At 40.1% G+C, this 21,511-nt stretch overlaps 2 protein-coding genes and 1 non-coding gene across 3 annotated transcripts in view; 1 reads left to right on the top strand and 2 right to left on the bottom strand.

The window, feature by feature from the left end:
• The window catches only part of POLD3 (DNA polymerase delta 3, accessory subunit), a 95,899-nt gene extending 78,818 nt beyond the window's left edge, over positions 1-17,081 (bottom strand). Inside the window, exon 1 of the mRNA XM_078058548.1 lies at positions 16,970-17,081. Within this exon, the coding sequence (XP_077914674.1) occupies positions 16,970-17,017 (48 nt within the window). The 5' untranslated portion in view covers positions 17,018-17,081. The remainder of the gene's footprint in view (positions 1-16,969) is intronic.
• Positions 12,993-13,065, bottom strand: TRNAK-UUU (transfer RNA lysine (anticodon UUU)). Its single transcript has one exon. It is a non-coding gene; the product is annotated as a tRNA-Lys (tRNA).
• A 1,286-nt stretch (positions 17,082-18,367) lies between the features above and the next one.
• Positions 18,368-20,365, top strand: LIPT2 (lipoyl(octanoyl) transferase 2). Its single transcript, XM_036119542.2, has 2 exons — positions 18,368-18,877; positions 19,420-20,365. The coding sequence occupies exons 1-2, from the start codon at positions 18,412-18,414 to the stop codon at positions 19,647-19,649; spliced, it is 696 nt and encodes a 231-aa protein (XP_035975435.1). The 5' UTR covers positions 18,368-18,411; the 3' UTR covers positions 19,650-20,365.
• Positions 20,366-21,511: the final 1,146 nt, after the last annotated feature.

The raw sequence follows: 21,511 nt of genomic DNA, 5'->3' as shown, positions 1-21,511 counted from the left end.
ATACATTGTGTAACCACGACCCCAGTCAATGACCATTAGCCTAGAAAGTTCCCTTATGCCTATTTGCAGCCAATTTCCCCTCTTCTCTCTTGCAGGCAGCCACCCATCCAATTTCTATCACCATAGGTTAGTTTTGCCTATTACAGGACTTCATATAAATGGAATTAGGCAGTGTACTCTTTTGTGTCTGGCTTCTTTTGCTCAAAAGCTATGGATACTTTATGATTGAAAGCTGGCAAAATATCAAAGGTGACTGAATTTAATGGCATTCTTTTGATGGATAGTAATATATGTGTAAAAAAGAAATATGTGATTCATAAATCATTATATATTTCATAAAATTTGTTCTTGCCTTCATTTTAACAAAATCACTAATTACATTGTTATAATCAAGATTTTTCAAATAATTTTGTTTGATTGGCAATAAAGTCCAAAATTGGTGAATCACTGTGTATTTTAGACTTTTTTTTTTTTACTTTTTTACTCTTTTTTACGAATTTCAATTTGGAAAAACTTTCCAGTGGTAACTGGAATTTTCAATAAACTTCTTAAGGCAATATTTTAGATTAAAAAAATGTATCATGAATTTTATATATTATATGTAGGTCAAATATTGTTATGGGAATGCATAATAAATTATATATTTCATAATAATTATATTTATATATAAAAATATAAAAAATTATATTTATATATCAAAATTAATAAAACATATGTAATAAATTATAAAACTGAGAGCTTTTTCCCTAAGGTCAGGGACAAGACAAGGATGTCCGCTCTTACCACTTTTATTCAACATAGTACTGGATGTCCTAGCCACGGCAATCAGATGACAAAAAGAAATAAAAGGCATCCAAATTGGTAGGGAGGAAATAAAAGTTTCACTATTTGCAGATGACACACTATTATATATAGAAAACCCTAAAGACTCCAGAAAAAAACTACTAGAACTGATAAATGAATTCAGTAAAGTTGCAGGATATAAAATTAATGTACAGAAATCTATTGTATTTCTATACACTAATAATGAAGCAGCAGAAAGAGAAAATAAGAAAGCAATCTCATTTATAATTGCACCAAAACTAATAAAATACCTAGAATAAACTTAACCAAAGAGGTAAAAGACCTGTACTCTGAAAAGTATAAAACACCGATGAAAGAAATTCAAGATGATACAAAGAAATGGAAAGACATTTCATGATCATGGGTTTGAAGACCAAATATTGTTAAAATGTCTATACTATTCAAAGCAATCTACAGATTTAATGTAATCCCTATAAAAATACCAACAGCATTTTCCACCAAACTAGAACAAACAATCCTAAAATTTGTATGGAACCACAAACAACCCCGAAGAGCCAAAGCAATCATGAAAAAGAAAAAACCTGGAGGCATCACAATTCTAGACTTCAAGTTATATTATAAAGCTATAATAATCAAAACAGTATGGTACTGGCACAAAATAGATCAATAGAACAGAATAGAAAACCCAGAAATGAGCCCACAACTATATGATCAATTAATCTTCAACAAAGCAGGAAATAATATGCAATGGGAAAAAGACAGTTTCTTCAACAAATGGTATTAGGAAAACTGGACAGGAACATGATGAAGAATGAAACTGGACTACTTTCTTACACGATATACAAAATAAATTCAAAATGGATTACAGAACTAAATGTGAGACCTTAAACCATAAAAATCCTTGAAGAGAGCACAGGCAGTAATTTCTATGACATCAGATGTAGTAGCATTTTTCTAGATATGTCTCTTGAGGCAAGGGAAACAAAAGTAAAAATAAACTATTGGGCCTACATCAAAATAAAAAGCTTTTGTACAGCAAAGGAAACAACCAACAAAACTAAAGGCAACCTACTGAATGGGAGAAGATATTTGCAAATGACATATCTAATAAAGGGTTAATACCCAAAATAGACAAAGAACTTCTATAACTCAACAGCCAAAAAAACAAATAATCTGGTTAAATGGGCAGAAGACATGAACAGACATTTCTCCAAAGAACACATGCAGATGGCCAACAGACACATGAAAACATGTTCAACATCACTAATTATCAGAGAAACATGTTCAACATCACTAATTATCAGAGAAATTATAAATCAAAACCACAATAAGGTATCACCTTATTACACCTGTCAGAATGGCTAAAAACAAAAATGCAAGAAACAGTAAGTGTTAGAGAGGATGTGGAGAAAGGGGAACCCTCTTGCGCTGTTGGTGGGAATGCAAATTGATGCAGCCACTGTGGAAAACAGTATGGAGATTCCTCAAAAAGTTAAAAATAGAACTACCCTACAATCTAGTAATTCCACTCCTGGGTATTTACCCAAAAAATACAAAAGCACTAATTCAAAGGGATACATGCAACCCTATATTTATGGCAGCATTATTTACAATAACCAAATTATGGAGGCAGTTCATGTGTCCATTGATAGATGAATGGATAAGGAAGATGTGGTATATATATATATATATACAAAGGAATATTATTCAGCCATATAAAGGAATGAAATCTTGTCATTTGCAACAACACGGATGGAACTAGAGAGCATAATGCTAAGTGAAATAAGTCAGTCAGGGAAAGACAAATACCATACGATTTCACTCGTGTGGAATTTTTTTTTTTAAAAGATTTTATTTATTTATTCATGAGAGAGAGAGAGAGGCAGAGGGAGAAGCAGGCTCCCAAGGAGCAGGGAGCCCGATGCAGGACTCGATCCCAGGACCCTGAGATCATGACCTGAGCCGAAGGCAGACGCTTAACCATCTGAGCCACCCAGGCGCCCTCACTCGTGTAGAATTTAAAAAGCAAAACAAATGAACAAAGGAAAAAAGAGAAAGACAAACCAAGAAACAGACTCTTTATTATTATTTTTTTAATTAACATATAATGTATTATTTGTTTCAGAGGTACAGGTCTGATTCATCAGTCTTACACAATTCACAGCACTCACCATAGCACATATTCTCCCCAATGTCCATCACCTAGCCACCCCATCCCTCCCACCCACCTCCACTCCAGCAACCCTCAGTTTGTTTCCTGAGATTAAGAGTCTCTTATGGTTTGTCTCCCTCTCTGGTTTTGTCTTGTTTCATTTTTCCCTCCCTTCCCCTATGATCCTCTGTCTTGTTTCTCAAATTCCTCATATCAGTGAGATCATATGATAAATGTATTTCTCTGACTGACTTATTTCGCTTAGCATGATACCCTCTAGTTCCATCCACATCATTGCAAATGGCAAGATTTGGGGTCTTTTTGATGGCTGCATAATATTCCATTGTATATATATACCACATCCTCTTTATCCATTCATCTGTTGATGGACATCTTGGCTCTTTCCATAGTTTGGCTATTGTGGACATTGCTGCTATAAACATTGGGGAGCACGTGCCCCTTCAGATCCCTACATTTGTATCTTTGGGGTAAATACCCAGTAGTGCAATTGTTGGGTCGTAGGGTAGCTCTATTTTCAACTTTTTGAGGAACCTCCACACTGTTTTCCAGAGTGGCTGCACCAGCTTGCATTCCCACCAACAGGGTAGGAGGGTTCCCCTAAGAAACAGACTCTTAACTATAGAGAACAAACAGATGGTTACCAGAGGGGAAGTGAGAGAGGGGAAAAAACTAAATTTATAAAAAGTAACATACATAATAAATTATAACAAAAAATAATCCAAAATCTTTTCATTATATAAATCATCACCAGTTATACTGTGATTTTCATCATTCCTTAAAGCAATATCTAAGTCCATAAAGAATCAGTATCATGTTCACACATGCTATAACCAGTCCATATGTTTACATATAAACAAATATAAGAGTAGTATGAATTTTTTTATGATCAAATATTTATTAGCTGCCATGTGCCACTGTTACAAATACCAAGCAACTCTTGAGTTCCTCCTAGACCATAAACCGGAACACAAAGAGAAGCAAGCACAAGGACGCTGTTCCTTTGGGAAATGATGTCTCATTATGCACTCGTGCTATTTGAGAGAAGAGATTCCACAGAACCTGTTCATGTGTTTCTCTCTTCCTCTCCCCAAGAGCTCCGCCACTCACATGCTCTGCGTACTCCGGAGCAGTGTCCATCTCTGATGTGGGCAGCAGGACAAGCCACAGAACCTCAAAGCCAAAGACCTCTTTACGGCCATGTAAAGAAAGTGGTCTATATCCATGATTGAGGGGGATGGTGGTTACACAGATGGACACATTCATCTCCTCACACTATGTACTTAAATGTGTGCATTTTATTGCATGTAAAACACACAATTTTTTGTATTGAGGATGTAAAGCAAGACAAATGAAGTGTTTCCCTGGGGCCTGAATGAGGTTAAGCACAAAAAGGAATGTTCGGTGTACAGAACATGCAGTGCCAGCACTGAGCACCAGCTCCTGAGTGTCAAGTCAACCATGCTTTCTTTACTACTGTGGGGGGTGGGGAGTGTGCATGCCAGGGAGGGAGTGGATACATAAGGCCTCTAAAGCGTGGGGCCCAGGGAAGAGACCCCCTCCTGCACTGGTCCATGGGTGGCATTGCATCTTTGATTCCTCCTTTTTCCTCACTCCCCACATATCAAATCCATCAACTGGCCCTGTGGATTCTACCTCCAGAATATATCTTTCATGTCTCTTCTTGCTCCATCTGTGCTGCCCCCCTCCAGCCCAGGCTGCCATCATCTCTCACTTGGACTACAACAGTCTCTTGGTTAACAGGCCTCTCTGCTTCCTTTCCTGCCTTCCTCCTACCTGCCCCCCGCCATAGCAACCAGCGTGATATTAAAACATAAATAGCATCAGAATTGCTATCTTGCTGAAAACCATTCAACTGCATTCCCTTTGCTCTTAAGATAAAGACCCATAACTTTAGTGACCTTTAAGGTTCTCCAGGACTGGCCCCTGTGCAGCTCTCTGGCCTCAAGCAATCCTCCTGATTTATTCTCAATCAGCACGCCCTGTTTAGTGACTTGTATGTTGCCCACAGGTTTTTCTGTCTCACCCACCCACCCAAAGCAGGCAGGGACTATCTGTTTTGTTCGTTGCACTGTTGCCTGTCACAATGAGTGCATTAATAAATATTGTTGGCCAAATAGATGAATGGATGTTTTTAAACAGGAGGATGGCACAGAAAAGTCTGAGTTTTTGGAAGGTGTCTGGATGTAGCATGGAAGGTGAGATAGATGGAAACAGGCTGGAGGGAGGTGGCTGCCATTTATGCATGGGCTTAGGATCTCACTGGACCAATCTCCACTGTTGAGAGCTAATGATAAAAAAAGAAGTGACTTAAAGGCTGAGACAGGGAGAGAGAGGCCAAGAAGCAGAAGCATTCTGCTTTATATAATGGAGATCTATGTAAAATTTCAATAGGAAGTCTCCATACTAAAAATGGATTTCAGAACCCCTAGTGTAACAGAAAGAACACTAGGCTGGTAGTCAGGACCCCAAAGTTCCAGTCTTGTTTCTTTCCCTGAATGCTCTTTTGTAAGTCCCTTGCCTTTCCTGAACCTCAGGGAGGGCAGAGATCTGAATGATTTCGGAGGTTGGTACAGCACTGACAAGCAGAGTCTACACAAGCATGGCAGAGCCCTCACAGGCCTGCTTTGGCTCGAGTCCTTGCTTCGTTTTATCTGTGACTCCTTTGAAGCTGAGAAGAGGGTCAACAGTACTAGAGATCAGGGAACCAAGAGGTGTCAGGTCTATGACATCACATGCTTAGGGTCGTACTGGGCCCCTGGCATTGCCGATTGAGAAAGGGAGGGAGCAGATGGGATCTGGCAAGCGGGCCATGGTTGGCTGTGACCCTGGAGCTAACGATTCAGGATCAATAGTCAGAATCAGGGTCCAAAGGGGTATGTCTCAATGTAGGGGCACAGTAGCCAACAAGAACACCAGGATTCAGACCACAGACAGCGCTATGGATTCTCAGGGCAAGATTGCAGCCAGCAGCTGGGAAGACAGGCTGTTCTGTCTCCAGTTATGTGGACTGAAATCAGGCAGGACCCTGGTCCAACAGGGATCTGGAGCAGATTTTTAAAACCCCAAATTGAACTTCATCCCCCTAGACTAAGAAGTGTTCCCTGACCCCGCCCAGGCAAAATTAGTGTGATTCCCTCTTTTGTGTTGCTCATGTCATTGTCTGTGGATTGTCTGTGGATACCTCCGTCTCTACTTCTGTGCCAATCCACTTTGTATCACTGGCACTCACTGTGGGCTGGGGTAGGACAGTAACTATTCACTGAATTAATGTAAAGGGAGGGATGGATGAATGGACAGATGAAATAACACACTAACTCCATATGCTGAGGAAAAGCTGGGGCTCAGTAGGCAGGTGGGTTCTCAGGGGAAGTGTAGGCTCTTCAAACACCCAGCTTCTCAGTTTATTGGTTTTGTTTTATTTATTTATTCAACAAACATTTTTGCTGAGTACCTCCTATGTGCCAAACTATGAGATGCATGCTATGGGGGTATTTGAATCCTGGTTAAGGGCAAGGATTCTGTAGCCTGATTACCCAGATTTGAATCTTGTCCCTAGCACTTACTAGCAGCTTAATAGTAAGCAAAGTATTCACTTTGTGTCTCAGTGAAAATAACAGTACCTACTTTATGGGTTGTTAAGATATTAAATGCATTGATGATTTTAAAGCTTTTTGAGTCCCTAGCACATGGTAAGTGTTAGCTTTACTCTGTATTCTCAAGTCACAGGTCAAGTCAGGGATGGGAGGGTGGTCTAACCCAACACACAATAACCCAAGCAGATTATATATTCGCAGAGGTACAGACAAGTTGTTGAGGGAGGGGCCAGGGTGGCATTGTGGAAGAGGCAGTCTTTGCACTGAGGCTTATAGGTTGAGTTTAGGCTTGATTCAGCATGCTATGAGATACACACCTTTTAGGGTGATGGTAGTCAAACATTCGTCCTCATGTCCTGAAAATTTAGGGTCACTAGGGGCCTTAAGGCTACCTTGATCCACTGTTTCCTTTTAGTTTCCTTTTATGGTCAAGACCCCTGGTAAAAGGTAAAAGGTCATGGTAAAAGGTAAAAGGTCACTGTTTCCTTTTATGGTCAAGACCATAGGTAAAAGGTAAAAGGTCACTGTTTCCTTTTATGGTCAAGACCCCTGGTAAAAGGTCTCAGTTCAGGACACACAACTAGTTGTTTACTTAACAAATCATTCATTCATTCTGCAAATATTCACTAAGAACTTACTGTGTGCCAGGCACTAGGGTAGTTGGGGATCTAGGGATCAAAGTATGCATGACCTTCCCCAAAGGAGTTCGTATACTCAAACAAATAGTGATAGACACAGAACATGAACCCAGATGCCAGCTTCCCAGCCCAGAGCTCCTTCCAATTCCCACGAGGACCTTTCACAGACTAGAGCACTGAGCTCATCTTCTCCAAGAGCTGAGTCATGAGTTACTTTCCCCATCCCATACATATTTATTTATGAACTGTAGATACCCTGGGACAGGGTATGAAATTCAACCTCTATTTTTCCCTCAGAGCCTGGAGCTATCTAAACACTATGTTTATTCTTAAACAACAGCACTGTCACTGATGACTCACAATGACTTTTGTAATCTGCTCTGAAACCTACCATTGTATATGTCTGTCCATGTGATTTTGTCTCCCTTTCCAATTTCTTGGCCCTGAGCCTCATTCTGGTTGTTATTTCCTTCCCCCTACCTTCCCACTTCCTCCTCCCCCACCCCTATGGACTATTCCCCAACTACATAAGGATCCGTTGCTATGTTTGTCTAAGTGTCTATATTCCTTTAGCCCCACAACTTGCATACTGAATCTGGCCCTAAGTCCTTTGAAAGGCTAACTTCTTGTCTAGAGTAGGGACTGGGGCTGAGAGAGCTCACACCTTTCCTCTCTCAGTGGTTTCATCATCTTCAGATCTCTTGTATCCTTTAGGCACCACAAGCCCAGCACCGGGAGCTAACAAGCTTCTCAAGGGCCCCCCAAAATGTTTAGGACCACCTCTCTCCCTCCCCTTTTTCTACAGAATTCAAGATACGAAACATCAAAAGCAATAAATATTTAAACAAATGTCTACAAATGTAAATTTTTATCACCTTATTGTTAGTTTTTCAATTTAATTGTGACAGTGACTGCCACATATCCCATTCTTCCTTTATTAATAGATTGTCTGAATTTTAACTAGGCATAAGATCACCCAGCAAAAGACTATACTGCCAAACCCTCTTAAAGTGAAATGTGGTCATGTGACTAAGTTCTGGACATGGGAAGTGAGTACAAGTGATACCTACTACTTTTGGTTGTGCAGTAGATGTGGGCCTATATTCATCTTCTTCATAGTCAGTGCACTTGAGACTCTTGTAAGGCACAAATTATGCTACTAATTATGGAAGATAGTTTGTCCATTTATTTTTTTAAGATTTTTATTTATTTGTCAGAGAGAGAGAGAGAGCACAAGCAGGGGGAGCAGCAGAGGGAGAGGGAGAAGCAGGCTCCCCACTGAGCAAGGAGCCCGATGTGGGACTCGATCCCAGGACCCCGGGATCATGACCTGAGCCGAAGGCAGATGCTTAATGACTGAGCCACCCAGGCGTCCCAATAGTTTGTCCATTTTAATTGCTGAGCAGCATTCCATTGTATAAATATACCACAGTATATCCATTTTCTTATTGATAGACACTTGAGCTGTTTCCAGTTTGGGAGTATGATGAATAAAGTTGTAGTGAACATTGTTATACAAATATTTTTGTGGTATAAATGTTTTCATTTATCATAGGTAAATTCCTAGGGAAAAACTGGGTCATAGGATGGGTGTATATTTAGTTTCATAAGAAATGCCAGACATTTACCAAAAGTGTTTGTACCATTTTACACTACCAACAACATTGTGTGAGATTTCTGGTTGCTCCACAATCTTTTCAACATCTACATTTTCAGTTTTTTAAATTTTATCCATTCTGGTGAGTATGTAATATCATTTCACTGTGGTTTTAATTTACATTTCCTGACAATTAATGATGTCAAGCACAGGAAGACAGTAAAAAGAAAACAGTGAAATAATTTTAAAAAAAAGCCAGAACAAACAGAAAAATAAAACATCAGGATTAAGCCTTAATATATCAATATATCAATAATTACATTAAATCTAAATGGCCTAAATATACTAATTAAAACACAGAGATTGGTAGAGTTGGGGGGGGGAAGCATGACCCAACTATATGCTATCTATAAGAAACTCACTTTAAATATAACAATAAAGAAAAATTGAAAGTAAAAGGATGGAAAAAGATATATCATGCAAAAATAATCAAAGGAAAGCAGGAATGAGTGACCACAATAGTATCAGACAAAGTAAATTTCAGAGCAAAGAAAATTATCAGAGACAGAGAAAACATTATAAAATGATAGAAGGATCAACTCACCAAGAAGACATAGCAATCATAAATGGATATATACCAAACAACAGAGCTATGAATTATGTGAAGCAAAAAGTAATAGAACTGGGGCACCTGCGTGGCTTAGTCATTAAGCATCTGCCTTCGGCTCAGGTCATGATCCCAGGTTCCTGGTATTGAGCCCCGCATCGGGCTCCCTCCTCGCCAGGAAGCTTGCTTCTCCCTCTCCCACTCCCCCTGCTTGTGTTCTGTCTCTTGCTGTGTCTCTCTCTGTCAAAAGTAATAGAACTTAAGTGAGAAATAGGTAAATCCACAGTTACATTTGGAGACTTCAACACCCTTCTCTGAACAATTGGTAGAACAACTAGATAGAAAATCAGCAAGGATATAGAAGAACTCACCAACACCATCTACCAACAGATTCTAATTAACATTTAAAAAATACTGCACCCATTGGACAGCCACATGCAGAAGAATGAAACTGGACCATTTCCTTACACCACACACAAAAATTGACTCAAAATGGATGAAAGACCTAAATGTGAGACAGGAATCCATCAAAATCCTAGAGGAGAACACAGGCAGCAACCTCTTCGACCTCAGCAGCAGCAACTTCTTCCTAGACACATCGCCAAAGGCAAGGGAAGCAATGGCAAAAATGAACTATTGGGACTTCATCAAGATAAAAAGCTTTTGCACGGCAAAGGAAATAGTCAACAAAACCAAAAGACAACTGAAAGAATGGGAGAAGATATTTGCAAATGACATACCAGATAAAGGGCTAGTATCCAAAATCTATAAAGAACTTATCAAACTCAACACCCAAAGAACAAATAAACCAATCAAGAAATGGGCAGAAGACATGAACAGACACTTCTGCAAAGAAGATATCCAAATGGCCAACAGACACATGAAAAAGTGTTCAACATCACTCGGCATCAGGGAAATACAAATTAAAACCTCAATGAGATACCACCTCACACCAGTCAGAATGGCTAAAATTAACAAGTCAGGAAATGACAGATGTTGGCGAGGATACGGAGAAAGGGGAACCCTCCTACACTGTTGGTGGGAATGCAAGCTTGTGCATCCACTCTGGAAAACAGTATGGAGGTTCCTCAAAAAGTTGAAAATAGAGGAGAACCTGGGTGGCTCAGTCATTAGGTGTCTGCCTTCAGCTCAGGTCGTGATCCCGGGGTCCTGGGATGGAGCCCCGCATCGGGCTCCCTGCTCAGCAGGAAGCCTTCTTCTCCCTCTCCCACTCCCCCTGCTTGTGTTCCCTCTCTCGCTGTGTCTCTGTCAAATAAATAAAATCTTAAAAAAAAAAAAAAAGTTGAAAATAGAGCTACCCTATGACCCAGCAATTGCATTACTGGGTATTTACCCCAAAGATACAAATGTAGTGATCCGAGGGGGCACATGCACCCCCAATATTAATAGCAGCAATGTCCACAATAGCCAAACTATGGAAAGAGCCAAGATGTCCATCAACACATGAATGGATAAAGAAGATGTGGCATATATATACAACGGAATATTATGCAGCCATCAAAAAAACCAAAATCTTGCCATTTGCAATGACATGGATGGAACTAGAGGGTATCATGCTAAGCAAAATAAGTCAATCAGAGAAAGACAAGTATCATACGATCTCATTGATATGAGGAGTTTGAGAAACAAGACAGAGGATCATAGGGGAAGGAAGGAAAAAATGAAACAAGATGAAACCAGAGAGGGTGACAAACCATAAGAGACTCTTAATCTCAGGAAACAAACTGAGGGTTGCTGGAGTGGTGGGGGGTGGGAGGGATAGGGTGGCTGGGTGATGGACATTGGGGAGAATATGTGCTATGGTGAGCACTGTGAATTGTGTAAGACTGATGAATCCCAGACCTGTACCTCTGAAACAAATAATACATTATATGTTAAAAAAAGGAAGAAGAAGAAGAAGAAGAAGGAAGAAGAAGAAGAAGAAGAAGAAGAAGAAGAAGAAGAAGAAGAAGAAGAAGAAGAAGAAGAAGAAGAAGAAGAAGAAGAAGAAGAAGAAGAGTAGGAAGGGAAAAATGAAGGGGGGGGAAATCGGAGGGGGAGAGATAGTAGGAAGGGAAAAATGAAGGGGGGGGAAATCGGAGGGGGAGATGAACCATGAGAGACTATGGACTCTGAGAAACAAACTGAGGGTTTTAGAGGGAAGGGGGTGGGAGGATGTGTTAGCTTGGTGATGAGAGAAAGAACACAAATTACCAACACCAGGAATGACAAAATGGACATCACTACAGACCATGTAAGTATCCACAGGATAATAAGTGACTACTACAAACAATTCTACACACATAATTTGACAACTTAGATGAAATGGACGAATTCCTTGAAAAACACAAACTACTACAACTCACCCATATGGGATAGATAATTTTTATTTATTTATTTTTGAAATAGATAATTTTAATAGATCTGTAACTATTAATAAAATTGAATTTGTAATTTTAAAACTCCCCAAAAGAAATCTCCAGACCCAGATGGTTTCAAAGATTCTACCAAATGTTTAAAGAAGAATGTAGACAATCTACACAATCTCTTCCAGAAAACAGAAAAGGAAAAACACTTCACAATTTATTTTATGAATCTAGTATTACTTTATACCAAAACAAAAGCACAAAAAAGAGAAAACTTTAGACCAATATCTCTCATAAACTTAGATGCAAAAATCCTCAACAAAATATTAACAAACCAAATACAACAATGTATAAAAAGAATTATACACCATAACCAAGTAGGATTTATTCCAGCTATGCAAGGCTAGTCAACATGCAAAGATAAATCAGTGTAACCTACCACATTAACAGGTTAAAGAAAAAAATCACATGATCAAATCAATCATTGCCAAAAAAAATGCTTTTGACAAGATTCAACACCCTTCATGATAAAAACTCTCAGGAAAACAGGAATAGAGGGGAACTTTCTCAACTTAATAAAGATCATCTACAATAAGCCTACAACTAACAGTTTATTTGACAGTGAAAGACTAAATGCTTTTCCCCTAAGACTGGAAAAAGACAAGGAAGTCTGCTCTTACTACTCTTATTCAACATAGTACTGGAAGTTCTGCTCAGTACAATATGGCAAAACAAGGAAATTAAATGCATACCCAATCAGAAAGGAAGAAAATAGAACTGTTCCTTTTGCAGATGACAAGGTTATCTACATAGAAAATCGTAAGGAATCTACAAAAAAATTCTTAGGGCTAATAAGTGAGTTCAGCAAAGTATCTTGCAGAATGCAAAAATCAGTTGCATTTCTATATATTTGCAATAAACACATGGATCCAGAAATTAAAAATACAAAACCTGTATAGATTTGTATGCTGAAAACTACAAAATGCTGATGAAAGGAGTCAAAGAAGATGTAAGTAAATGGTGAGACATAACCCTGTTCATGGACTGGAACACCCAATATGTTGATTCTTCCCAAATTGATATACAGGTTCAATGCAATTCCTATCAAAATTCCATCAAGATTTTTTTAGATATAGACAAGGTTATTCTTTTCTTAAATATTTTTAATTTTTAAAATTTTTTAAATAGGCTTACACCCAATGTGGGGCTTGAACCCACGACCCTGAGATCAAAAGTCACATGCTCTACCAGCTGAGCCAGCCAGGTGCCCCCTAGACAAGATTATTTTGAAGTTTATATGGAAAGGCAAAAACCTAAGACAATTCAGAATAACTAAAACAATTTTGGAAAAAAGAAGAATAAAGTGGGAGGAATGGGAATAATTGATTTTAAGACTTATTACAGAGTTACCGCAATCAGGAATAAATGGTATTGGTATAGAGAAAGACACATAGATCAATGGAAGAGAACCCTAAAATCAGCCTATACAAATATGTCCAACTGGTTTTTGTGGGGTTTTTTTTAGCGTAAAAGTCTTTATTATAATGACTGAGGTAAATAAAACATGATCATTAAAATAATTTTTAAAATTTTTATTTATTTTTTAACAGTATAATTAACATACAGTGTTATATTAGTTTCAGATGTACAATACAGTGGTTCAACAATTCTATACATTACTTGGTGCTCATCATAATAACTGTACTCTTAGTCCCCTTGACTTGTTTCACACATCCCCCCTCCCACCTCCCTTCTAGTAATCATCGGTTTGTTCTCTATAGTTAAGAGTCTGCTTTTTGGTTTGTCTCTTTCTTTCTTTGTTTTGTTCTTAAATTCCCAAAAATTTAAGTAAAATCATATGGTATTTGTCTTTCTCTGACTGACTTATTTCACTTAGCATTATACCCTCTAGATCCATCCATGTGGTTGCAAATGACAAGACTACATTCTTATTTTTACAGCTGAGTAATATTCCATTGCATACATATACATCCTCTTTGTCCATTCATCTATCAGTGGACACTTGGATTGTTTCCATATCTTGACTATTGTAAATAATGCATATCTTTTTTTTTCAGATTTTATTTATTTGAGAGAGAGCGAGAGTGCACAAGTGGGTGGAGGGAGCGGGAGAAACAGACTGCCTGCTGAGCAGAGAATCTGACATGGGGCTTGATCCCAGGACTCTGGGATCATGACCTGAGCCAAAGGCAGACGCTTAACAAACTCAGCCACCCAGGCACACCTGCATATATCTTTTTGAATTACTGTTTTCATTTTCTTTGGGTAAATACCCAGTAGTGGAATTATTGGATCATAGGGTAATTCTGTTTTTTTAAGTTTTTGAGGAACCTCCATACTATTTTCCACAGTGGCTGCACCAGTTTGCAGTCCCATCAACAGTGCAAGAGGGTTTCTTTTTCTCCATATCCTCATCAACACTTGTTGTTTCTTGTGTTTTTGATATTAGCCATTCTGACAGGTGTGAGGTGATACCTCATTGTGGTTTTGATTTGCAGTTCCCTGATAATTAGTGATGTTGAGCATGTTTTCATGTGTCTGTTGGCCATCTGTATGTCTTTAGAAAAATGTCTGTTCATGTTCTCTGCCCATGTTTAATTAGATTACCTGTGTTTTTCTCGTGTTGAATTGTATAAGTTCTTTGTATATTTTGGGTATTTACTCCTTATTTTATTTTATTTTTTTATAGGATTATTGGAGCTTAGGTTTTTTGGGGTTTTTTTTTTTGTGTGTGTGTGTGTTTTAAGATTTTATTTACTTATTTGCCAGAGAAAGAGAGAGAGCACAAGCAGGGGGAGCAGCAGGCAGAGGAAGAGGGAGAAGCAGGCTCCCCGCCGAGCAAGGAGCCCAATGTGGGGCTCGATCCCAGGACCCTGGGATCATGACCTGAGCCGAAGGCAGACGCTTAACCGATTGAGCCACCCAGGTGCCCCTATTTACCCCTTATTGGACATATAATTTGCAATTATCTTCTCCCATTCAGTGGGTTTTTTGTTTTGTTTTGTTGATGGTCTCCTTCACTGTGCAAAATCTTTTTATTTTGCTGTAGTCCCAATAGTTTATTTTTGTTTTTGTTTCCCTTGCCTCAGGAGACGTATCTAGAAAAATGTTTCTACGGCTGATGTCATAAGAGATTACTGCCTATATTTTCTTCTTGGAATTTTATGGTTTCAGGTCTCACATTTAGGTCTTTAATATATTTTGAGTTTATTTTTGTGTACAGTGTAATAAAGTGGTGCAGTTTCATTCTTTTGCATGTAGTTGTCTAGTTTTCCAACACCATTTGTTGAAGAGACTTTTTCCCATTGCATGTTCTTGTCTCCTTTTCATAGATTAATTGTCCATATAACCATGGGTTTATTTCTGGGTTTTCTGTTCTGTTCTATTGATCTATGTGTCTATTATTGTGCCATTTCCATACTGGTTTGATTACTACAGCTTTGTAGTATATCTTGAAATCTGAGACTGTGATACCTCCAGTTTTGTTCTTCTTTTTCAAGATTGCTTTGGCTATCTGGGGTCTTTTGTGGTTTCATACATTCATAGGATTATTCATAATTCATAGGATTATTTGTTCTAGTGCTGTGAAAAATGCTCTTGGTATCTGCTAGGGATTTATGCCCAACTGGTTTTTGACAAAGATGTAAAAGCAATTAAATGAAGGAAACATGGGCTTTTGAACAAAAGGTGCTGGAGCAATAGGACATCCATAGGCAAAAAAACCAAACCAAACCAAACAAAAACAAAAACAAAAAACACCCCCCCCCAAAAAAACTAAAAAAAATCATGACCAAAGTTTCAAAACATAGGGAAAAACACAGGAGAAACTCCTCAGAATGTAGGGCTAGGCAAAGACTTCTTAGACCAAAAGCATGATCCATGAAAGGAAAAGCAGATAAATTGGACTTTATCACAATTACAAACATTTGCTCTTCAAAAGACCTTGTTAAAAGGATGAAAATACAAGCCACAGAGTGGCTGGAACTATTTACAAACCATGTATCTGACAAAGGACTAGTACTGAGAATATATAAAGAATTCTAAAAACTGAACATTAAAAAATCACAATTAGAAAACAGGCAAAATACACGAACAGACATTTCACTGAAGAGGATATTCAGGTTGAAAATAAGCACATGAAAAATGTTCAACATCATTAGCCATTAGGGAAATACAAGTTAAAGTCACAACAAAATGTGACTCTACTACTACTAGAATGTCTAAAAAAAAATGGTGACGATGCCAAATGTTGGCAAGGATGCAGAGAAATTAGATCACTCATAGATATATTGCTGGTGGGAATGTAAAATGGACAACTACTCTGGAGAGCAGTTTGGCAATTTTTTAAAAAACTAAACATGCAAGCACCATATGACCTAGCAATTGTACTCATCAGCATTTATTCCAGATAAATGAAAACTTATGTTCACACAGAAAAACCCTGTATACAAATATTTGTAAGCAGTTTTATTCAGGATATCTGAAAACTGGAAAGAACCTAGCTATTTTTCAGTGGGAGAATGGATAAACAAAATGTGGTACATCCCTACCATGGAACACTACACATCAATAAAAAGAAATGAACTATTGTTACATGCAACAACCTGGATGAGTCTCCAGAAAATTATGCTGAGGAAAAAAAGTAAATTCCAAAAGTTTACATATTGTGTCATTCCATTTATATAACACAGATTTGTGTTTGCCAAGAGTTAAATAGCAGTATAGATATAAAAGAAGAACATAATGGAGGGGCGCCTGGGTGGCTCAGTCATTAAGTGTCTGCCTTCGGCTCGGGTCATGATCCAGGGTCCTAGGATCGAGCCCCAAATCGGGATCCCTGCTCTGTGGGAAGCCTGCTTCTCCCTCTCCCACTCCCCCTGCTTGTGTTCCCTCTTTGGCTGTCTCTCTGTCAAATAAATAAATAAAATCTTAAAAAAAAAAAAAAAGAAGAAGAACATGATGGATCCTTGTGCTTATGGAAATGTTCTGTATCTTGACTATATCAATGTCAATATCCTAACTGTAACCTTGGCAAGACATTATCATTAGGGAAAACTGGGTAAAGGGTACACAAGATCTCTCTGTATTATTCCTCACAACTGCATGTGAGTCTACAATTTTCTCAAAATAAAAAAAATTAAGATTTTACCTTTGTGGTCTCTCTTGTCCGAACCCTGATTGATACAATACCATTCATCAGACTGGAGAATTTCTCTTCTCTTCCTAGTTTGCTCCAGTTTGCCAGGAGTTTTAGTCAGGATAGGTGTTGATTTTTGCCAACTGCTTTTTTTTTTGCACCTACTGAAAATAATCATGTGGTTTTTCAAATTATATTGTTTGATTTTATAACGTTAAACCAACCTTGCATTCCTGGGATAAACATTACTTCATCATGATGTATTAATCCTTTTGTACATTCCTGGATTCAACTTGCTAATATTTGCTAAAGATTTTTATGTCTATATTAGGAAATGTCTTTCAGATACCTAAGGGAGTGAAGTTATTAGTTTCTATAATTAAAAAAGACCTAAGCAAAAATAGTAAAATATTAAATTTTGACAAGGCTGGATGGTGGGTAAACTGCAATTTGTTGCATTATCGTCCACACTTTCCTGCTTTCTTATTTTTGTTTTTCTTTCTTTTCAATTGAACAATCCTTACCTTTAACTTGGAAGATAGATTCAAAGAACAGATTGAGGACATAATAACCGGGTTCTTTATGCTACTAGAACTACAGGGGTGGGATAGCCTTATGTATCCTCTTCACCTAGAAATAGGCCTAACAACACATAGTTGGTACTCAGTGAAAGTTTATTGAATCAGTTGATTTCTTTGAATGACAATCCAATACAACATAATGGATAGTGTGCTCCAGATCCACCCTCAGGACCTAGCGTCATTCCCCCAGCTTCTGGGACTAGGCTGGTTTATGGCTCATAATTCTCTGGGAATTGCCTTCCATAGAAGGAAGCAGCCTTGCCGAGAGTTACAGATAGAGCCTCTATCACTGCTCAGTGATAGGACAAAAACTTCTGGCCCCTGTTCTTTAATTTGAAATAACTCTTAAAGGTCATTCCCGGCTCAGAGCATTCTTTGAGATAGGCTGAGGTCTCTGCCGCGATTGTTTCAGTTTAACTTCTCCCGCTGCGAATCCTGCTTCCATCACTCTTACAGCTCCCCGCCATATTTCTGCACGTTCACCTCCTTTTCGCTCTCTTCCTCGGGTAATTCCACCCAGGACACACATTACCCTATTTTATATTCTTTTCTTAGCAGTTAGCCGTATGTGAAATAACCTTATTTATTTAACGCTTTAACACTTGGCTTATTGTCTGCAGTAAGACTGTAAGCTTCCCAGGACAGACTCTTTTCCCCATACACGGTGCACCACTGTATCAAACGCCTACTGGTTGTTGAAATGAATGAGTGGAAAAGACACACCTGATACTGGGTCTTGGGCTCACAATCTCTAGAGCCTGCGACCAGCACTTTGGAGCAGCTGCTGGGGACGTGCCTCCGAGTCCCCGCCCCTCCTGTCACGCCCCCAGGCCAAGGCAGGGGGCGGACCCCGCAGACGCCCCGGCTGAAGCTATGCGGCAGCCGACGGTACGGCTGGTGCGGCTAAGCCGGATACCCTACACCGAGCTGCTGGCCCTGCAGGAGCGCTGGCTGCGGCGGCTGCAGGCCGAGCCAAGCACTGAGGTCCTGTCGGGGACTGAGGCGGGCGCGCTCCTGCTCTGCGAGCCCGCGGGGCCCGTGTACACGTCCGGGCTGCGCGGCGGCCTGACGCCGGAGGAGACGGCGCGGCTGCGGGCCTTGGGCGCCGAGGTACGCACCACAGGCCGCGGTGGCCTGGCCACCTTCCACGGCCCAGGCCAGCTGCTCTGCCACCCGGTCCTAGACCTGCGACGCCTGGGCCTGCGCCTGCGCACGCACGTAGCGGCGCTGGAGGCGTGCGCCGTGCGCCTGTGCGAGTTCCAGGGCTTGTCCGGTGCTCGCGCGCGGCCCCCGCCCTACACTGGCGTCTGGCTCGGGGAGCGCAAGGTCTGCGCGATAGGTTAGTGCGGAGGGCCGAGGCGGGGCCGGAGGGCGGGACTGGGCGGGGCTGGACCAATGGAGGTGAGAGCAAGCTCCGGCTGGGCGGAAGTGTACCTGACGCGGGCTTTGAATCAGAACTACCCGCTGCGTTTGAGGTGTTAAGCCTTCTCACTGATCTCATATTCACAGCTCTCAGGAGGGCCCTCAGTGGTCATCTCATCCAATATTCATATTTTTGAGAAGTGAATTGCCAGGTTACTAACAATGAATCACAATGTCTGGACAATAATGGAGCTTAGTAATTTTCAAACTTTTTTTTTAAAGCAACAGAATCTCTGTTAAAGACATTTTCTGGAATCTCCGTAATAAGTGCAGGAGCTGTGGAGCCACACACCCCTCCCCAGCCATGTCCCCCTTCCCCGATCTATGCACAACCCCTTGGGTGCTCAGAAACAGCTGGAAAACCGGTGATGGAGTCCAGTTCCTTCATCACACTGAGGGAGATCATGAAGCCTGGGGAGGGAGGATATCTACTCTAAGACCCTTTTTCTTGCCTTGCAGGAGTCCGCTGTGGAAGGCACATCACGTCCCACGGCCTGGCTCTGAACTGTTCTACAGACCTTTTGTGGTTTGATCACATTGTCCCCTGCGGGCTGGTTGGGACAGGTGTCACCTCTCTGAGTGAGGAGCTCCAAAGGCACGTCACTGTGGATGAAGTAATACCACCTTTCCTTGAGGCCTTTAAAGAGACCTACAAGTGCACGTTGATATCAGAGGACAGCTCCAACTGAAGAGTGTTCATGTTATCACAGCTGGGAGGTCCTGCTTGAAAAGCACCAAGACTGACTTGGGAGTCACTGAAACCCAGATTCTAGACTTGGCTCTGTCATTCACTCACCATGAGACTATGAGCAAAGTATGAGCTCTTAGCCATTGTTTCCATATGTTTGCTGGTTTATTTATATCTTCTCACCTACCTCAGGTACGGTAGATGTGAAAACGTTATGAAAAGCAACACCTGCTATATAAATGTAACATTAGCACTACTATCGACGCCCCATTTTCTCAGCTTAGAGAAACTCCGATATAGAGAATCAGTTCTCAAATATTTATTACCTCCTAAATACTGTATTTAATTGGGCAATTCTGGGCTCCAATTCCTTTGATTTTGTGGGAATCATATCTCTAGATAGCCCAGGTGAGGATGATATGTGGGGAGCTTTCTGCAATAAAAGGGAAAGGAATCTTTAAAGAATAAAATGAGATCTTGACTTCCTGCATTGGATTGCCAAGCCTGATAACTATTTTTAGTTAGGTAACCTGAGTTAGACCAGAGCCCAGGAAAAGACAAGAATAATTTCTCACACTGTACAAATGCCAAAGGTAGAAGTATGTTTTCCTTAAATGAGATCTCTAAATTTATGAGGCTGTGTATTAACTATTCATTGCTATCTAACAGATCACCCCAAAACTTAATGACTTAAAACAATAAACATTATCTCATATATATTCTGTGGGTCAAGAATTTGGGAAAAGCTTAGCTGGGTGATTTTGGGTTGAGATCTCTCATGAGGTATAGTCAAAATGTCTGCTGGATCAGCTCTCATCTGAAGGTTTGGGCATGGAGGATCCGTTTCCAAGATGGTTCACTCTGCTTCGTTGGTACTGGTTGTTGATGGGGCCTGCGTTCCTCACCGTGTAGGCCACTCCACAGAGCTACTTGTTCCCCTGGGGCAAGTGATGCCAGAAAGAGACAAGGTGGAAGCCACAGGTATTATGACCCAGCCTTGGAAATTACACAGTCATTTCTACCATTTCCTAATAGATGAATCTGACTCAGTGTGGAAGGGACTGCACTGGGTGAGGGGAAGTGAAGATCATTAGGGACCATCTTGGAGACTGGCTACCATAAGCAGTTAGGGTGGAAAGATCCTTGAATGAGAAGTCAGATGACCCAGGTTGCAATCCCAGCTCTTTGGGCAAGTCATTTACCTCTCTGGGCTTCAGTTTCCCCTATATAAGCACTATCCAATAGGAATACAATGTGAGCCACACTGTAGTTTTACTTTTCCAGTAGCCACATTAAAAAAGGAAAAATAAACAGGTGGCATTAATAATACTTTAATTAACCTAATATAAAAATGTTTTACATTCCTTTTCTCCATGCTATATCCAGAAATTCAGTGTGTATTTTCCACTTGTAGCACATCTCATTTTGGAGTTGTCACACTTCAGAAATTCAGTAGCCACAAGTGGCTACCATATTGCAAAGTACAGCCTTAGGTAATATGGTATCCAAAGTCCTTTTTGAGCTTCCAGGGTCCTGTGGTCCCACTGGCTTCTAGAAGAAAGGTGAGTCTTCCCACCTCTAAGGTTTGATGTTTAACTCTGCACACAGTTTTTATCAGTTATTCAAGCTGGAATGGACTTTGGTGGTATGTTCCTGCCTCCTCATTGTACAGAGATGGAACCAAGACTTCGGAAGAAACTTGCTCAAGGCACACAGTAAGTTAATCACAAAGCCACGCCCGGGTGCCAGATATAAGCCCCATTCTCACGCTCTTTTCCTACTGTGCGCACTGACTTAGAGCTCAGGACAGTATGCTTGACAAGTCATGGACATTTGGTCAATATTAGTTGATTGGTGGTTTGT

The sequence above is a fragment of the Halichoerus grypus genome, chromosome 11 (genome assembly GCF_964656455.1).
Source record: "Halichoerus grypus chromosome 11, mHalGry1.hap1.1, whole genome shotgun sequence".
NCBI classification, from domain to species: Eukaryota; Metazoa; Chordata; class Mammalia; order Carnivora; family Phocidae; genus Halichoerus; species Halichoerus grypus.
Note: the sequence above shows the minus strand (reverse complement) of the source record. Positions and strands in the feature narration are given on the sequence as shown.

Excerpts from the sequence above, each read along its gene's own strand:
- LIPT2 (XM_036119542.2), top strand. The coding sequence starts at position 18,412 with ATGCGGCAGCCGACGGTACGGCTGGTGCGGCTAAGCCGGATACCCTAC. Across the intron at positions 18,878-19,419 it reads GCGCAAGGTCTGCGCGATAG|GAGTCCGCTGTGGAAGGCAC; the intron begins GTTAGTGCGGAG and ends CTTGCCTTGCAG.